Genomic DNA, 20,161 nt, shown 5'->3' with positions numbered 1-20,161 from the left:
ATGTGAAGCACCTGTATTCAGAAAACTATAACTGACTGTTAAAAGAAATTTTAAAAGGCCTAAATAATTGGAAGAACATTCCATGCTCACAGATTAGAAGACTAAATATCATTAAGATGTTAATTCTACTCAAACTGATAAACAGATTCAACACAATCCCAATACAAATTCCACCAGCATTTTTAAAATAAATTGAAAACATGAACATCAAATTTATTTGGAAGGGTAAGGGGTTCTGAACAGCCAGAAACATCTTAAAAAGGAAAAGTGAAATTGGAGGACTCATCTCCAGACTTTAAATCATTTTACCTAGCTACAGTGGTAAAAACAGCATGGTACTGGCATGAAGACAGACACATAGACCAATGGAATCAAACTGATGGTTCAGAAACAGATCCTCTTATGTATGGTCAAGTGATTTTTGACAAGTCTGTCAAACCCACATCCCCAGCTTGGGCAAAACAGCCCATTCAACAAATGGTGCTGAGAGAACTGGGTATCCATAGCCAAAAGAAGGAAAGAGGACCCCTATCTCACATCTTATACAAAAATTAACTCAAAATGGATCAAAAACCTAAATATAAAAGAACCATAAAGCTTCTAGAAGAAAATGTAGGAAAATATCTTCAAAACGTGGTGGTAGGTGGTGGATTCTTAAAGGAGATAAGAGGAGGACTGAAATGGACTACTGATGTTTAAAATATATAGAGTTTTAATTAGCTTTACTGTAAAAGTGTGGAAATGTATAGAGTGGATGGTAACACATAGTGAGTAACAGCTAGTTCATAAATGGGGATGTGACTGAAAATGATAGTCTAGGAATATAAATGCCAATTGACAGAATGCTAGAGAATAATCTAGGAACTGAATAGCACAGTAAACCGAGAGGTGGATGAGAACTGTGGTTAAGGGTACAGATACAAGAGTGTCCTTTTTTAGCTAGAGCAAATGTACATCACTATTGAAGCATGCTGGGAATGTGGAAAAGCATGGGAAAGATATAACTGGAGTGACCTATGGACTGTGGTTAACAGTAATAATATGATATTCTTGCATCTATGCCAAAGATATAGTGTGTTGATAATGAGGCAGTATGTACAATGTGTGAGAAATTTACACTATGGACATGGTAACAATCGGATGATATTATCTATAACCTGTAACAACTGTGTCACTATAGTGTGGTATGTTGATAGAGGTGTGTTGTTTGGGAATTCTGCAAATGTGCATGGCTGTTTTGTAAGTTTACAACTTCTGTCATAAAAATATATTTAAAAAATAATAATAGGGTGGATTGGGGGAAAAATACACCAAATGTAAGATAAGGACTATAATTAGTAATAAGATTTTGACAATATTCTTTCATAATTTGTAACAAATGTCTCACAACAATGCAAGGTGTTGGGACCCCTGTATAATGTTATGCGTGTTTGCTTTTAAGTTCACAACTTTTACTATACACTTATTGTTTATGTATATTCATATAAAAATTAGGTAAAGATAATAATAATAGGGTGGATTGGGGGAAAAATACTTTGGTTAGTAGTAACATTTTGACGATGCTCTTTAATCATTAGTTAAAAATGTTTAACAACAATGCAAGGTATTGGTGGTAGGGTGAGGCAGTGAGAGTCCTGTATGATCTTATATATGTTTGTTTTGTAAGTTTAAACTACTACTATTCACTTATTGTTTATGTATGTTTATGTATGAGTGATATACTTCAATAAAAAAATCCTAAAGGCAAAAAAAAAAATTAGGTTAAGATTTTAAAATTAAGCTACATCGTACTTACAAAGGAAAATAAATGGCACACAAAAACTCATTCATTCATTCATTCAACAACTTCTGAATACTTTCTATGTGCCAGGAACTGTCCTGGATACTTGGGAAACATCAGTGAACAACAGCTTCTTACCCCCCTCCCTTAGATTTCAGGAAGGTTATAGTCATTCAAGAGGGGAATAAGAGATGATAAACAATAAACAGGGAAGTCATGTGGCTCAACCAGATGGGCGCCCTCCTACCACATGGGAGGTCCTAGGTTCAGGTCCCAGTGCCTCCTAGAAGAAGACGAGCAGATGCGACCCTCACCACAAAAAGCTAGAATGCCACCCCTGCCTCAAGCCAGCAGACAGCACAGCCCATGGGGTGCAGATGTAGCTCAGGACACTGGACACTGGCCTCTCATGTGGGAGGTCCCTGGTTCGGTTCCCAGTGCCCCCTGGAGAAGGCCAGCAAACAATGAGTAGAAGATGAGAGAACCATCTAGGTGGGGGAAGGGATAAATAAAGATAAAAAAATAAATAAATAAATCTTACCAAAAAAAAAAAAAACAATAAAAAGAGTAATGAGCAAACTTCATGTGAGAAGTGCTATGGCAAAAATACAAAACAGATGAAGGTACGGGGGGTGGGAATGCTAGGGATTAGTGCAGCAGTTTTGAACTCGGGGTCCAGGTAGACCTGCCTGAGCTGTGGGCTCTGAACATGGTCCAGAGGAGGAGAGGGAGTTGGCCACAAGGTCCCTGGGGAGAGCACACTCCGGGCAGCAGGTAAATCTCACACAAGGATGGAGATGGCATTGTGCCCAGTATGTTTCTAGAACAGCAAGAAGGCCAGTGGGGCTGGTGCAGAGTGATCAAGGGCTGAGGAGGAGGCAAGATACAGAAGTAATGAGCCACATAACCCTTTGGAAGAACTCTGGCTTTTACTCAGAGGAAAATGAAATGCTGGGCAGAGGAGTGCCATACCTGACTCATTCCCCAGGTAGCGAGAACTGCTCTGTGTCCCCTGACATCATCCAGGCAAGAGATGCCTGAGGGTTGTTTTGGGTAATTGCAGGTGATTAGAAGAGGTCAGATTCTGGATATATTTTGGATCTAGAGCCAAGAGGTTCTGCTGATAAGTAAGATGTACAGCATGAAGGAAAAACAAGTCAGGGATGATTCCAAAGGGTTAGCTATCAATCAAGAAGGGGAAGGCTGTGATAAAACAGGTTTGGGAAGGAAGTGGCCAGTAAGTCAGTTGCAGTCATGTTCAGCTGTGTCTATTAAACATTCAAATAGAGATGTAGAGTAGACCGTTAGATATATGACTCTTAAGTGCAGGAAGAGGTCTGGGTATGGTGGTTTTAAGCTGTATATTCCCCAGAAAAACATGTTCTTAAATCTAATCCATTCCTGTGGATGTAAATCCATCGTAAGTAGGTCCTTCTGATGAGGTTACTTCAGTTAAGGTGTGGCCCACCTCAATCAGGATGGGTCTTATTCCTGTTACTAGAGACCTTTATAAGAGAATGACATTCAGACAGAGAGAGAGAAAGCCACAGAAGCAAGAAGATGAAATCAATGAAACCCAGAAAAGAAGGGAGAGACCAGCACATGCAGCCATGTGCTTCGCCATGTTGCAGAGGAGCCAAGGAACACCAGCAGCCAGTCTTTGGGAAGAAAGCATCACCTTGATGATGTCTTGATCTGGACTTTTTTTAGCCTCAAAACTTTAAGCAAATAAATTCCCATTGTTTAAGCCAAATAATTTCATGGTATTTGCTTAAGCAGCCTAGGAAACTAAAAGAGTATGAGGAATCATTGGCCACAGAAATACTTATGAGAATCAACAAGAACACCAAAGGGTAGGTCACAGATAGAGAAAGGATGAGGAGCAAGGGCTGAGCTTCGGGACTCTCCAACATCAAGAGGTAGGAAGAAAAGGAGGAGCCAGCAAAGGAAAAGGAGCAAGCAATCAGAGAAGGAAAATTAAAAGAATGTTGTATTCTGGAAGCCAAATGAAGAAAGTTAAATCAGAAGGAAAAAAGTGATCAACAATGTCAAATGCAGCTAACTGGTCAAGCAAGACGAAGCCTGAGAATTCACCACTGGATTTAGCATTTAGCGACGTGGAAGTCACTGCTGCCCTTGACTAAAATATTAAGAGTAGGACAGGACTAAAACTTTTAGTTCCTATCAAGATGCTAAATTAGCACAAGTGCAATCCAGAGAAATGTAAAGAAAGAGAGCAAAGCAAACAGAAATCCTGGGTGCCAATGTGGTTATTTTTGAACTGTCATGTGTACAGCCATGGCTTTGGCCTGGAGGTGTAGGCAGGTATACTGATAGACAACATTGCTTTTTCCCAAGCTTTCCCTGGAACAAAGAGCACCTGCTCCCACACCTGGGGATGAGAAAAGATGAGCTGAGAAGGAACTGAACTTATATCATATTCTAAAGGATAATTTCCCTAATATAAAGAAATGCAATCAATAATTTTAAAACTTTCCACAAAGAAAATCCAGACCCAGATGAGATCACTGGTGAAATTTTAGGAACAATTAAAAAATAAATAACATCGGTCTTACACAAATGCTTCCAGAGAATAGAGAAAGAGAAAACACTTAAGATGTATTCCAAGGTTAGTATAAAATTAAGATAAAATCTGACAAAAACATAGGAAAGGAAAATTACACTTTATCTCATGAATAAAGACAAAAATTCTAAACCAATAATCATGAATTACATTTTTTTTTAAACATCAAAAATCAAGTTGGATTTTTTCCTGGAAAATAAGATTGGTTTAACATTTGAAAATCAAAACATTAATAGAGGGAAGCGGATGTGGCTCAACTGATAGAATGTCCGCCTACCATATAAGAGGTCCAGGGTTTGATTCCCAGGGCCTCCTGGCCTGTGTGGTGAGCTGGCCCATGAGCAGTGCTGCCATGCACAAGGAGTGCCGTGTCACACAGGGATGACCCCTGTGTAGGGGTGCCCACACTCAAGGAGTGCGCCCCACAAGGAGAGCCACCATGCACAGAAAACGCAGTCCACCCAGGCATGGCACCGCACACACGGAGAGCTGATGCAGTAAGATGATGACACAACAAAAAGAGACACAGATTCCCAGTGCCACCTGACAAGAATGCAAGTGGACACAGAAGAACACACAGTGAATGGATACAGAATGCAGACAAAGGGGGGTGAGGGAGAATGGGAGAGAAACAAATAAAAAAATCTAAAAAAAAAAATTAGTAGAATTACCTCAATTAATATGTCAATATTATTTAATCCATTAAAAGAATAAAGGAGAAAACTATATATTCATTTTAATAATAAGTAATGCAGCATCCCTTGGATGATAAAAACTCCTTGCAAACTAGGAAAATAATGAAACTTCCCAAAAAATATGCACCAAAAAAATTACAGCAAAAATCACACATAATGATAAAATATTGAAAAGTTTCCCTTGAGACTGGGAAGAAAACAAGGACGTACTACTTCTAGTTCATGGTATATTAAAACTCCTAGGCACTGCAAGAAGGAAAGAAAAAAAAATAAAAGTTTAAGGACTAGAAAGGAAGCAATTTCCATCTATTAATAGATAATTGCATAAGTAGAAAATCCAAAATATTCTACAGATAAAATAATAAAATTAATAAATGGTAAAGTCACCGAATACAAGGTCAATATACAAAAAAATCGGAAAACGGACTTTGGCCCAGTGGTTAGGGCATCCGTCTACCATACGGGAGGCCCGCGGTTCAAACCCCGGGCCTCCTTGACCCGTGTGGAGCTGGCCATGCGCAGCGCTGATGCGCGCAAGGAGTGCCGTGCCACGCAGGGGTGTCCCCCGCGTGGGGGAGCCCCACGCGCAAGGAGTGCGCCCGTGAGGAAAAGCCGCCCAGCGTGAAAAGAAAAGAGCAGCCTGCCCAGGAATGGCGCTGCCCACACTTCCCCTGCCGCTGACGACAACAGAAGTGGACAAAGAAACAAGACGCAGCAAATAGACACCAAGAACAGACAACCAGGGGAGGGGGGGAAATTAAATAAATAAATCTTTAAAAAAATATATATATATATATACAAAAAAGTCAACCACATTTCTACATACAAGCAACACACAAATAGGGAAAAAGTTTTCAAGTACCTATTAATAAATCTAACAAAAGAAGTACAAGGACTCCACATGAAAAATTATCAAACCTTGCTGAGAAAAATTAAAGACCTAATAGAGAGAAATACCATGTTCATAAATTGAAAGGTCAATATTAATATGACCTATACTATCTACAGATCAATTTGGTTTTCAAAGCAATACCAAATTCCAGCAAGTTTTTGGGGGAGAAATTTATAAGATGATCATAAAATTTATGTAGAAATACGAAGAACTTAAAATAGCCAAAGCAATCTTTTTTGTTGCTGCTGTTGTTTTACTTTTTACTTTCAGGAGGTACTGGGGATTGAACCTGGGACCTCATGTGTGGGAGGCAGGTGCTCAATCACTGAGTGACATCCACTCCCCCAAGCCAAAGCTATCTTGAAAAACAAAGGTGGGGAACTTATATCCACAGATATGAACACTTTTTTTTGGTATGATTGCATTTATTTGAATCGCCCAGAATAGGCAAATCCATAGAGACAAAGTAGATTAGTGGTTGCCAGGAGCTAGAGACAGGGGCATGGTTAACGGCTATGAATGGATATGGGGCTTCTTTCCTTTAATTTTTATTGTGGTAACATACACACAGGATTAACATTTCTCATTTTAAGTATACATTTCAGTGATATTAATTACATTCACTAAGTTTTGGTAGTGGATGGTGGTGATGGTAACACTGGGTTGGCTTTTTTGGGGTGATGAAATGTTCTGGGATTAAATAGTGGTGATGGTTGTACATAGCTGTGAATATAATAAAGTCACTGAATTGTACACTTTAAAAGGGTGAATACTTGGATATGTGAATTATATCTCAAGAAAAAAATAATGGCATTTGCATAAATTTAGTTTGCCTACTTCTTTACATTCTGCAGAGAATTTGGGATATGGACAAAGTCTCAAAAAATTATAATTTTTTTCCTCTGACCTAGTTCAGACATTGACGTCAAATGGAAGGGCAAGGAGAAAGCAAAAGGGCAGGTCTAAGACTGTGGTGCCAGTAATTATGGTTCTGAAGGTATTATGTGAAGGGGAGTGAAAAGAACACTTGAGCTGGGCCTACAGTGGACCTGGCTCTGCTAACATTCCAGGCTTCTCTCTGCCCTCCAGCCACAACCATCACCTTGCATCATCTGAACTACTGCAATTACCTCTTTCTTTTTCCCTTTTTTTTTTTTTTTTAAGTACCCAGGGGCCAGGGATTGAACCCGGAACCTTGCACGTGGGAAACCGGTGCTCAACCACTGAGCCACTTCGGCCCCTAAGCTGAAGTGTTTCTTTTCATGTTTGCTTGGTTTTATCATTTGTTTGTTTTTCTTAGGAGGCACTGGGAAACAAACCAGGACCTCCCATATGGGAAGCAGGTCTCAATTACTTGAGCCATATCAGTTCCCTGCAAATGCTTTTCCTTTTTCAATATATTTGTACATTTAATAATTGAAAATATAGACAATAACTTGAAAAAGAAAACAGTTGAATAAAAACATACATTTCTCAATTAAATGTAATGGACACATAAATTTTTTTAATCATTCAATATGTTACACATATTATTTATGTTATAAAGCTACAGTAACAGGGGCTGGAAATATTGGCACAATGCTAGACAAAGAGACAACTGCAATAGAACTGAGAATCCAAAAAGAGACCCACAAGTAGATGGCTACCTGATTTTCAACAAAGACGCCACTGCAAATTTGAAAGGAATGTCTTTCAATAAATGGTCCTGGAGGAAATGGATAGCCATAGCTCATATCAAAATATGTATGTAGATATGTATATGTGTATCTAAGTATACATACGCATATGTGTATATGTATATAAAATACTTTAAGATGTATCATACTTAAATGTGAAAGTTAAAACATTCAAATTCTAGATGAAAATAGAATTTTTGAGTTAGGAATAGGTAAAGTTTTTTTTTTCTCCTTTCTTATTTATTTTTTTAATATTACATTCAAAAAATATGAGGTCCCCATATACCACCAACGACCCTCACCCCACTCCTCCCCCCATAACAACAATCTCCTCCATCATCATGAAACGTTCATTGCATTTGGTGTAAAGTTTTTTTAAACAGAACATAAAGAGCACACAGAAGTAAAGACTGGACTAAGAGCACATAAAAAAAAATAAATTGGACTTCATTAAAATTCAGAACAAGTATCAGACTCAAAGAAGATATTTCCAATACCTCTATCTGACAAAGGACTCATATAAAGAATATATAAAGAACTCCTACAAGTTAATATGGCAGAGACAAACACCATTTTTTTTTAATAGGCAAAAGACCGGAATAGATTTTTTTTTAACCAAAAATCAGATAAAGATAAAATAATGGCCAGGAAATATATGAAAGCATGTTTGATACTATCAGGCATCAGAAAGATGCAAATCAAAACCAAAATGAGCTCTTCTGTCACTTATTGAACCTGTGGTTGGTGCTGGGGTTGGTGTATACTCAGGAGACTTGAATCTCTGGACTGTCCATGTGCCAGCTGGGCCCTGAGCCTCAGCAGAGTTTCAACTCCTACTCTCTGGTTCGTTGGATTTACCCAGATCAGCTAACAGGGAGGTGAAGATGGTCAACAACCACACAAGGGAAACGAGAGTGCCTACAACCACAAGCAGGAGAACTGCAACGATCATCCATGTGGGATCTAAGCCCCCTCTCAATATAGAGGTGGACTGGACATCACCTCCCAGGGGCCACAGGATGGAGGAACAAAATATGGATTAGAGTGGACTTACTGATACTCTACTATAGAACTATTGTGACTAGTAATGGAAGAAATTGTAGCATTGTTATGGAGAAAGTGGCCATGGTAGTTGCTGAGGGCAGAGAGAGGGAAGAAGAGATGTAATGTGGGGGCATTTTCAGGACTTGGAGTTTTCCTAAACGATATTGCAGGGACAGATAATGGACATTATATATCCTGCCATAACCCACTGAATGTACTGGGGGAGAGTGTAAACTACAATGTAAACTATTATCCATGTGGTACAGCAGTGCTCTAAAATGTATTCACCAATTGCAATGAATGTGCCACAATGATGAAAGAGGTTGTTGATGTGGGAGGAGTGGGGGGGGTATATGGGAACCTCATACATTTTTTAATATAACATTTTTTGTGACCTTGTATCTTCAAAAAAATACAACTTAAAAAAATGATGGGGGTGGGAGTGGGGAGTGGGGTATATGGGAACATCTTATGTTTTTTAATGTAATATTTTGTGTGATCTATTAACTTTAAAGAAGATAATTAAGAAATAAAATAAAATTTTTTAAAAAAGAACGAAAAAAACAAAATGAGGGGAGGAGATGTAGCACACGTGGTTGAGTACTTGCTTCCCATGTATGAGGTAACAGGTTTGATCCCCAGTATCTACCTAAAATAAAAGAGAGAGAGAGATACCACTACACTCACAAGTTTGGGGGGGGAGGGGGAGGGGGAGGGGAAGGGGGTAGAGAGAGAGAGAAAGCCTAAGACCAGATGTGACTCAAGCAGTTGAGTACCTGCCTACCATATGGGAGGTCCCAGGTTGGGTTTCCAGTGCCTCCTAAAAGAAAACGAGGAGACATAGAGAGCACACAATGAACAGACACAGCAAACAGACAGCAAATGCAAACAATGGGGGGAGGAAATAAATAAATTAAAAAAAAAAAAAGCATCACCAACAAAACCAAGTGCTGACTAGGCTATAGAGCAACAGGATCTCTTGCATATGGCTGACTATATCATTTGTATCAAATAATACAATTACTTTGGAAAATGTTTGGTGGAATCTATCAAAGCTAAGCATATATATGTGCAATAAGCCATCAATTCTACTTCCAGATTTACATCCCTCAGAATCAAATGCACATGTACACCAAAGAACATGTGCAAACACCCAAATTACAAACAGCCCAAATGTCCATCAAGACTAGAATGGGTAAATTGAGGTATCGTCACATGATGGGGGAAAAAACCTCCTGCAACATGCAACAACATGGCTATCTCACAGATGTAATGTCGAATAAAAGGAATCAGACACAAAAAGAATATCTATTGGGAAGCAGATGTGGCTCAAGTGACTGGGCTTCAGCCTACCACATGGGAAGACCCAGGTTAAAGCCTGGTTAAAAAAAAAAAAAGCAGGCCTGCCTGGCAAGCCAGTGCCCACACAGCAAGCTGAGTGCCCGTGCAGCAAGTCAGTGCCTACGCAAGTGAGTCACGCAGCAAGGTGATGACGCAACAAAAGAGAGACAAAGAGGAGAATGAAGGTGAGGCGCAAGAGAAACCAGGAACTGAGGTTGCACAAGCGACAGGGAACCCCTCTCCATATCAGAGGTCCCCAGGATCGAATCCAAGTGAATCTTAGAGGAGAAAAAAGAGAAGACCAAAAGAGAAACAGATACAAAAGATCATACAGCGAATGGACATAGACAGCAAAAAACAGCAGGGTAGGAAAGGGGAGAAAAAGAAAAAAGAAAAAGTATATTTTTTAAAAAGAATATATATTGTATGATTCTATTTATATGAAGTTTAAAATCAGACAAAATAATATATAACGATAGAGGGCAAAATAATGGTTACCCTTGAGTGGCAATGGGGGAAGTAAGGTCTTGGAGAGAACACAAAATAGTTTTCTGTCCCATATCTTGAACTGAGTGACAGCTATCTATGTACAAGAAAAATTTGTCAAGTAGTTCACCTGGGCCTTGTGCCCTTTAACTCAATCAAAAAAACAAAAATTAATAACTTGAAAGTAATAAAACTTGATCACTGGCTGTGTAGCAGGTAAAAGACATCCATTAGGATAAATGCCATTCTTCACTTGGATGACAGGCTGGTTGGTGATCATATTGGATGGGAAATAAAGGGAAAGAGTCGGGGGCTATAATACTTTTATTTGAATCGATGGAGTTTAAAGAGCCTTTGGATACTTACAGAGATATACAGCAGAGTGGTGGCCTTTAGGGTCTAAAAGTAGGGGAAAGACAGAGCCAAGCAGTCTGGCAAATAATGCCTTCCCATAGAGGCGAATCAGGGAGAGTAAGGATGAAAGAGGATCAAGAATGGACACCTTGGGAGAAGCAATTAAGAAAGGCACAAGAGGAAGATAGCTCCGTGGAGAGAACTGAAAAGAAATAATCACAGAGAGAGGAAAAAAACAGAAACCAGCCAAGACAACACTCTAGGAGAGACTGGACATGAGCACCAACTGGACAGAAAGCTCAATTAAAGCAAGCACTAAAGTATCCACAACCTTGCCATAATAAGGTCACTGGTGTCCCTCATCAGACAGATCCACAAAGTGAAGCAGTTTAAAATGCCAAAGGGAAATGGGAAAACATCTGCCAGAACGCACAACTTGAAATCTATCTCCTGCACCATGTATACATAATATCTACAGAGATTATCTGAAGGTGATACAAGTCTTTCTTTTCAGAGATATCCTAAATTCTATGCCTGGCTCAACTAGGACCATCAGAAAGCAATCCACGGGACCAAGGTGTTTTGGCCCCTGGAAACCTGGATTGGCTGAGTTCACCTCTGACACAGTGCCATGCTTCCCCTGAGGATCAAGGGCAGGCTGCAGGCTGCGCTGATTTCAGGTACTCACTTAGAAAGCATGTCTATGTTACCTTTACAAAAACCAGGAAAGGAACATTGTCTAGACTTCAATGCCAAGAGCTCTAAATGCCTCATGAGGATTTAGCATGATTTCTTTCCATGGTCAATGCAAAGCACATCCCAGATAATGTCTGCATTATTGCTATGCCCTGAAAAAGATCAGACAAATCAGCTATAACATCATAGCGCCTATATAGTTCTGTATTCCACTTTGTCCTGATATTGATAGCCTTCCGTGTATTATTCCTGATGTTAATTTCCATCCATTTCTGCATTCCCATTCTCAACTACAGACCTTAAAGACCTCGTACAAGACACAGTAAACAAAGTAAGGAATAAAATAAACAGCTCACCTGAGATCTGTCCATTTTCTGCTGCTCTGGGAAACATGTAGAGAATAATGAAGGGGGGAGCTGGGGAAGAAAAAAGAAAGAATGAGACCACAAGAAATCTAACCTGCCTTTCCCCTCCTGGATTCTCTTGCCTAAAAAGCTCCACCTGCCAGGTGAATAGAACGCCCTCCCATAGGAAAATGTCCTTTGGCCCTTCTCTATGTTGGTAGCAGTTTCTCCATCTTTTGACAGAAACCAGTTTTGATGTAGTTCAGTGGCTGAGCGCCTGCTTCCCATGTGCCAGGTCCTGGGTTCAATCCCTGGTACCACCTTTAAATAAAAATGAAAAGAAAAGAAACTGGTTTTTTACTTAACTATACCAGAAAACCTGACTGCACATTCACCCTCTTGGACTCAGCAGTTCTCATCTTTCATGTTAGGCAGAAATTGGCAATCCAGGACGCCCTTCCCCCACGACCTTCTGAGCCCAGGAGTCAGGATGGAAGCAGCATCTCTCAGCGCCCCGTCTGCTAAGGGGCATGGAGCCAGGCCCCCTGGTCACCTGCAAATAGTGGGGCATTTGAAAGGAGTCGAGGGCAGTTAGGGAGGCCTGAGAGGAAATTCCTTAGAGTAGGTGGCACTTCTTTTCCACCCCCAGACCACACCCTCTCAAATCCTCAAATGAAGCAACACTTCCTGGGCAGGCCGGCCCCTCTGCCTTGGCCCCAGCTCACATGTCTCTTCTGAAATCTGGCTCAAAGCTCCTATTATAGTTTGGGGTGGCTTCTGGATGGAGCTCAAGGATTGCAAATTGCTTCTAGCCATTCACAGGTAGGTTTCGCTTTCTCTGGCTCTTCTGCCTCTGCTCTGAAGCTCTGAGGGTGGGCCATCTTCCAGGTGGGATTTTTCTTCCTAAGGTTCCCTCTTGGCCGCACAAGAGCTGCTTTGTTCCCAGGAACCAGGACCTGGGCCTAAGCGACAAAATTATTTGAGTCGGGACAGGTATCAGAGCTCCAAACCTTGGAGCTCTCTGACCCCAGGATCTCAGGCTAGTCTTTCAAAAAACGCAAATAAACCCGGACCTCTGGGGATACACAGACTGGCCGGTTCCGCTCAGGCCCAGAACCCTTGGATAGTAGCGCTCTGATAGGACACCAAGGACCTAGAAACACAATGGTCACATAATGAAACAGAGGCCACATCTGACACAGGACAGTGCCATCCTTGAGCTCCTGCCCTGAAGCACACAATGCTGAGTTTGGGTAGAATCGCTGTTTGGAAGGAGGAAACGGGAAGGGAGGTCGCCGTGGACGCGCTCACCGGAGCCCGTCCCCTGCGGCTCCGGGGGAAAGCGCTTCGGCCCTCGACTTGTGGCAAGGGACTCTCCCGACCTCCCGGTGGGCGAGGGCTCAACGCGACACCTCTCTGAGGCACGCAGGGTCCTTCCGGAAATGGGCGGAGGGCAAAGCGAAGAGCACCCGAAAGAAGCCCGAGAGCGCCCCGCGGCGGCCTCTCCTGAGAGCCCGGCTCCGCCTCCGGCTCAGCCGCAGGGCCCTCCCCAGCCTCCGCGAGCTCTTCCGCGCATGCGCCACCCCGCTCGCGCCAGCGCCCTCGAGATCGAGCGAGATGGTGCATGCGCAGAGGGGCCTTACCCGTTTCCGGCGCAACGGGGACCAAGGCCCATTTCCCGTCAGCCCCAGCGGCTGATTGGCGCCCTGGGCTCGGCGCGGTGCGGCGTGCGGCAGGGACTGCCAGGAGCCCGCAGGGGCCGGCAGGGGGCGGCGGGGGCCGTCAGGGAAGCGGCAGGGGGCGGCAGGGGGCGGCAGGGGGCGGCAGGGGGCGGCAGGGAGCGGGCGGGACCCCACGTGGAAAGCCTTATTCGGACTCTATAAGCGGAAAGAGCTGGAAGGAGGAACAGCGCGGTGACAGCAGGGCTTTGCTCCTGGCAGTAAAGCGCACAAGGCTGGTGGGGTAGCAGAAGTAGTGGAGTTGATAAAATATTGTAAAGCTAGTATAGTGTCTCATGCACACCAACTGAAAGGATCGTTCCTTGTATTAGAGTTTTCTAGGGAGACAGAACCAACAGGTAATATGTGTAAATATTAGAGTTTTATATGAATTGTCTCAAGTGACTGTGGGATGCACAATTCTGTAGGGCAGGCTGGGAACTCTGATGAAAGTTTTTCAATGAATTTCCCAGGCTGGCAGAAATAGAAATGGGAATTCTCTCTTCTGGCTGCTAAAATCATCACATCTCCTTTTTTATATTTATACTTTTTTTTTTCCTAGCCCCCTCATTGTTTTTGTGCTGGCTCTCTGCTTTCTGTGTGCATTTACTATGTGTTTTTCTGTGTCTGCTTGTTTTTTCTTTAGGTGGCACTGAGAACCAATTCTGGGACCTTCCGGAGTGGGAAAGAGGTGCTCATTCTCCTATGCCAAATCAGCTCCCGGTCTGCTGCATCTCTTACTGTCTCTCCTCTGCGTCTCTTTTTGTTGCATCATCTGCGTCTCTTTTTGTTGCATCATCTTGCTGCGTCAGCACTCCTGCACAGGCCAGCACTCTTGCACAGGCCAGCATGCCATGCAAGTCAGTTCTCTTCTTGGGCCAGCTTGCCACTCCAGCTGGATCACCTTCACCAGAAGGCACAGGGGATCGAACCCTGCACCTCCTGTATGGTAGACTGGAGTCCCATCGCCTGAGCCACATCTGCTTCCCATTACCTCTCCTTTTCAGGCCGCCGACTGATTGGCTCAAACTTCTCTCCTCATTGAAAGCTATCTCAATTGATTGTAGATCTAATCAGCCATAGATGCAATCATCTTACTGATTATTTAAGTCCATGAAATATCCTCACAGTAACAAGGCAAGCCAGTGCTTGCCTTGACCAAACAACGGGACACCATCACCTGACCAAGTTGACACATGAGCTTATCACACACACTCCTGTAGTTTACTTAGTCTGTTTTATGAGAAAATTTTCACACAGCCTTGTCACTCTTAAAAGGACTGTATACAACCTTTTAGCATTTCACAAAAAACGCGATTTGAAGGGCATAAGTGTTATGTAGCTTGTTTCAGTAAACAACTATCTTTTTCTTGGTCAAACAAAACCTGGCATTTTCTTACAAACATTTCAAATAGAAATGCAATAGAATTCAATGAGCAATAGATGTATTCATACCTTACCTAGAGTCACCAGTTGTTAATATTTTGACATATTTTCTTTATTTGTATATACTAATTTTTATTTGTGCTGAGCCATTTGAAAGAAATATTTAAAAAAAAAAAAAAGCTGTACTGGACTGTGGGAAACAGGCAAGGATGACTTTATTCATAGCTACCAAGGAAGGGGAGAGAGAGTAAACCTCAACTCCATTGATAAAAAGGACAGCAAGCTTTTCAAGGGCTGCGTGTGGCTTAGAGGACGGTAGAGGTTTGATCTTTGACATTGGCAGTAGTTTAATGAGAGTGGAGTTAGGAGCACTTGGTTAGATTGTTTTACTCTGCAGTAATTAGGCCACCTGTCATCTGTAAGAGCTGGGACAGAGGAAGGGAAGAGGGGGAAGGAAGGGCCAAGGTTGATAGCTTGGAATAGCTAGTATCTGAACTTGTCTTTCCCCTCCTTTTCCCCCTGCAGTCTGAGTTGTTTTTCTCTGCAGTCCTTCAGTTGCCAGATAAATTTCAAAGTAGTCAGGTTGGAGGAGGGAGACTGTAGGGGCATGCAAGGAGCAAGGCCGGCAGCCTGTTCAAGAGAAAACCAATCTTGGTCAATAAATTGCAGACATGATGACACTTCAGCCCTAAATATGTCATCATGAATCTTTTACAATTAAGGACATATTCCTTCATAATCACAATACCATTATCACACCTATAAAATTGAACAGAAATAAAAAAAAAAAGTCTATCAAGTTCCTGTTCAAATTTCCCCAGTTATCCCAAGAATTTCTATTACAACACTTTTATTAAGATGTTTGAAGTTATTTTAAAAAACAGGATCAAGTTAAGAATTATACATTTAAAAAAAAGAATTATACATTGTACTTGGTTTACTTATCATTTTACCCTTTTTAAATTCCAAACAGTCCTCACTCTGCTACCACTGCTTTATTTTTTTAATAAAATTTTTATTAGAGAAGTTGTAGGTTTACAGAAAAATCATGGAGAAAATACCAAGTTCCCATATACTTCCCTCCCATTATTGACATATTGCATTAGTGTGGAAGCTTTGTTATAATTGCTAAAAGAATATTATAATTGTACTATTATCTATAGTCCATAGTTTACATTAGGGTTCACTGTTGGTGTTGTACAGTGCTATGGTTTTTTTGGGCTATTTTATTTTTATTCTAGTAACTTATATACAACCTAAAATCTCCCCTTTTAACCACTTTCAAATATATAATTTAGTGCTGCTAATTATATTCACAGTGTTGTGCTACCATCACCACCCTGCTTTGTCTTTTGTGACATTCCTTTATCTTGTTCAGGAGGACAAAGAAAGTAGAAGGTGTGCCTGAGACATTGTGATTTGACAAAGTACAGGGAAGTGCAAAAAAGAATAACAATGTCACATCAAAAGGGCATCAGACCTGGAAGTGGACTTGGCTCAACGGATAGAGCATCTGCCTACCACATGGGAGGTCCACAGTTCAAACCCAGGGCCTCCTCGACCAGTGTGGAGCTGGCCCATGTGCAGTGCTGATACACACAGGGAGTGCCATGCCACGCAGGGGTGTGCCCCAAGTAGGGGAGCCCCACGTGCAAGGAGTGTGCCCTATAAGGAGAGTTGCCCAGCGCAAAAGAAAGTTCAGCCTGCCCAGGAATGGCGCCACACACACAGAGAGCTGACACAGCAAGATGATGCAACAAAAAGAGACACAGATTCCCCATGCCACTGACAAGAATGGAATTGAACACAGAAGATCATGCAGCAAATGGTCACAGGGAGCAGACAATTGGGGGGGGCAAGGGAAGATTAAATAAATAAATAAATAAGAAATCAGACCCAATTTGAAGTGGCTCCCACTGGACAAAATTTGAGCATTAAGTAGAAAGTATAGGAAATTAAGTAGACACACTTCTCCTATTCCTCTAACTAAGCTAATAGTCATGGACATTATATACAATAAGACTGAAAGTCAGGGATAAGAAGGCAGATGGCCAGGGACCTGAAAACCCCAGGAAATAATATGCATCAATAAAATTGACTTGTTTCAAATAAAAAACAGGAAAAACATAGCAGTGAGTTCCAAGCATTATCTTTTTGCATCATATATCCCAAACTGGGGCCTGGAGAAGCAGGCAATCTGGAAACACTGACAGGTACAGATAAGACCATCCCCAACAAAAGTCATAGTTCTCTAACCAGAGGACAAGGAAAAGGTCAACATAGTAAGACAGAAAACATTTAGACAATAACTGATATATTCAACTATACACAATAGTAGTAGTAGTAATAATAATAATAAAAGCTGCAGACCTACCTCCACCCAGTGGGGAGCTTAGCCTTCCATCCTTTTACATAATTATAGCTAGCTCCCTCCTCCAACAGTGTCAAGAAAGGCTGAGTGTAAAGCTAGGATTTTCATGAGCTTCCAGCAATAAGCCCCACACCTCCTCTAAAATGTCAGTGTAGATGACTTACGGAGGAGCGACTAGGCCCCTCTCCCTCTCCCATCCATGTGGTGTCCTCAGGGAAGAGCCTGGACTCACACTCCTGCCCTGTCTGACTGAGGAATATTTATTGCCCTGCTGTCGATGGAGGCTAAGAGGAGAACCCCAACTTTCACCCCTACCAGCACCCCTCTCTCTGGCCTGTGCTGCATCAGAGGGGGCTTGTGTAACAAAGATTTAAATAAGAGCCAAAGTCTGGTAACATAATACCCAGGATACAGTAAAAAATCACCCATCATGCCAAGAATGAGGAAAATCACAACTTGAATGAGAAATGCAATCAAGGCTGACACCAACAGTGGGATGAACCAGAGGTTGGAATTATCTGACAAGGATTTTAAAGCAACTATCATAAAATGCTTCAATGAATAATTATGAACAATTAAGTCTTGATAAAGAAAGAGAAGATATAAAGAAGAAACAAATGGTAATTTTAGAACTGAAAAAAATACAAGTGCAATAAAATACTCAGTGGTGGTTTCAACAGTAGAATAGAGAGGACAGCTGAAAAAACCAGTGAACTTGAAGACAGAACAGTAGAAATTGCCCAATCTGAAAAGAGAGTAGACTGAAAAAATTACTAGGACAATGTGGAAAAATAATAGCATTTACATCATTGGAGTCCCAAAACGAGAAAAAGGTAGAGCTAAAAAATCATTTGGCAAAATAGTGGCTGAAAAATTCTCAAATTTGACAAAAGACATAAGTCTACAGCCTGAACCACAGACAGGAAAAACCTAAAGAAATCCATGCCAACACATATCATAGTGAAGAACACATCACTGAAAATGAAATAAAGAAAAAAATTATTGAAAGCATCAAGAAAAAAACAATTCATTAAAGAATAAAATAGAGAGAAAAAAAGAATAAATGGAAATTTAATAAATTCTTAGACAAAGGTAAACCAAGAGAATTTGTCACCAGAAGACCTAACCTAAAAAAATAACTAAAGTAAGTTTTTGAAAGGAAAAGGAAGTGAAAAAAAGAAGGGAAAAAAGGAGTAAAAATATGATTAAGTACAACAGACTTTCCTTTCAAGTTTTCTAAATTGATTTTGATGGTTGAAGCAATAATTATAATATTGTTCCATGTGTTTCTCAATTTATGTAGAGATATTTAAGACAATTACATAAAATAACAGACTTTTTAAAAATGAAGACTACATTTGATTGTAACATATTGAATATAAATAAATTTTTAAAATCCATAAGTCTATAGTGATACACATGAGAAAGAAAATAAAGAACACCTCTTCTTGAAAGAACACCAGCTAATGTATGCAAAAGGAATGACAAAATGAGAAAACACCATTTTGCAATCTCCAATGTAATAATTGATTGAGGAAAGTATCATTGATATAAGCGTAAAGTATCAGAGTAAAATTTATTGGAGAATAAATCATTCTCAAAATGTCAAGGATCGCCCCTAATTTCAAAGGGAAACAAAGTATCTTTCTGATGGAAAATATCATAAAACAATTAATCAAACATAGTATTATTGAGAGATGACCAATATAACATCTATCATTTCTTCTACTTTAAGAAAAGCCAGAATATAAATTCTCATTCACAGTAGCATCAAACATATACATTAGTTAGCATTAAAATTTTTTAAACCTCCAAAGAAAATTATAAGCTGGACTGTGCTACATGGGGGGGGGGGGGGGGAAGTCTTGAATGAATAGAAACACATACCACTTTCCTAAATGAAAAGACTGTTTTAATCCAATCAAATGTCTTCAGGGTTTTCGGTTTTTGTATATGTTTTTGCACCTTGCTGTTTCATTTTATTTTGTAAAAATGTTTTTAAATATAATTTATTCCATGGTAAATTTATATCATTAACATTTTTAGTATATTTTTTATTTATTTTTAAAAGATACATAGATCACACAAAATGTTACCTTGAAAAAATAGAGGAGATTCCCATATGCCCTCATTAACATTTTAATAATGGCTGGTTAGCAACCAACAAAATTCCTGAAATTAATTACAGGAATCAATACAAGCCTGTCAGGACAAGCTAGCTCTAGCAAACACTGTATATGCTCCTCTTTTCCAAATAGTCTAAATGATAGATTTAACTTATTTTTGAAATAATTATAGATTCACAGGGAATTACAGAGATTGTAACCAGAGCTCCCTCATACCCTTACCCAGTTGTGTCCTTCACCTCCCTTCACTCTTTAGGTGAGGTATGGCTTCCTGCCTCAGGTTATAGGGAAGGCAGAATACACGACACCTCCCACTGGACAGACGCCATCAGTGGCAGCTTATTGGGCCATATATACACAGACTGGGCAAGAGAATATCAGGTTCTACACAGGGCTACCTGGGGGATGCACTAGGGAGCAAAGTGAGCAAGGAGGGGCTGTGGGGGGCAGGCTCTGTTTGGTTCCTGCTGGATGTGTAATTGTTTTGTTGGGAAAATTCCCTGGACTGGCAGGGGGCTGGAGCCCATTACTGGGGGATAAGCACATGCCGTGACTGGTCTCGTGATAAGGAGAGTTGCTTGGCTAGGATCTTATCCACAGGAACAGAGTTAGGTTAGGTCTTTCCAGGCCCTCCTGGTTTTACCAGATGTGAAGGCAGCACTTAATAT

General features: G+C 40.8%; 1 protein-coding gene and 1 long non-coding RNA gene across 2 annotated transcripts in view; one reads left to right on the top strand and one right to left on the bottom strand.

Moving 5' to 3' along the window:
• LOC101416860 (putative zinc finger protein 487) overlaps window positions 1-13,259 on the bottom strand; it is a 55,893-nt gene extending 42,634 nt beyond the window's left edge. The window contains 3 exon segments of the mRNA XM_071215913.1: window positions 11,905-11,925; window positions 12,008-12,213; window positions 13,204-13,259. Coding sequence (XP_071072014.1) covers window positions 11,905-11,925; window positions 12,008-12,180 — 194 coding nt within the window. The 5' untranslated portion in view covers window positions 12,181-12,213; window positions 13,204-13,259.
• Window positions 12,597-16,564, top strand: LOC139439242 (uncharacterized). The gene is made up of 3 exons (XR_011649085.1): window positions 12,597-12,714; window positions 14,257-14,301; window positions 16,375-16,564. It is a non-coding gene; the product is annotated as an uncharacterized lncRNA (long non-coding RNA).
• The last annotated feature ends 3,597 nt before the right edge of the window (window positions 16,565-20,161 follow it).

Source organism: Dasypus novemcinctus, chromosome 6 (genome assembly GCF_030445035.2).
Source record: "Dasypus novemcinctus isolate mDasNov1 chromosome 6, mDasNov1.1.hap2, whole genome shotgun sequence".
Taxonomy (NCBI): domain Eukaryota; kingdom Metazoa; phylum Chordata; class Mammalia; order Cingulata; family Dasypodidae; genus Dasypus; species Dasypus novemcinctus.
The sequence above is the reverse complement of the archived record's forward strand: the minus strand, read 5'-3'. Positions and strand labels throughout refer to the sequence as shown.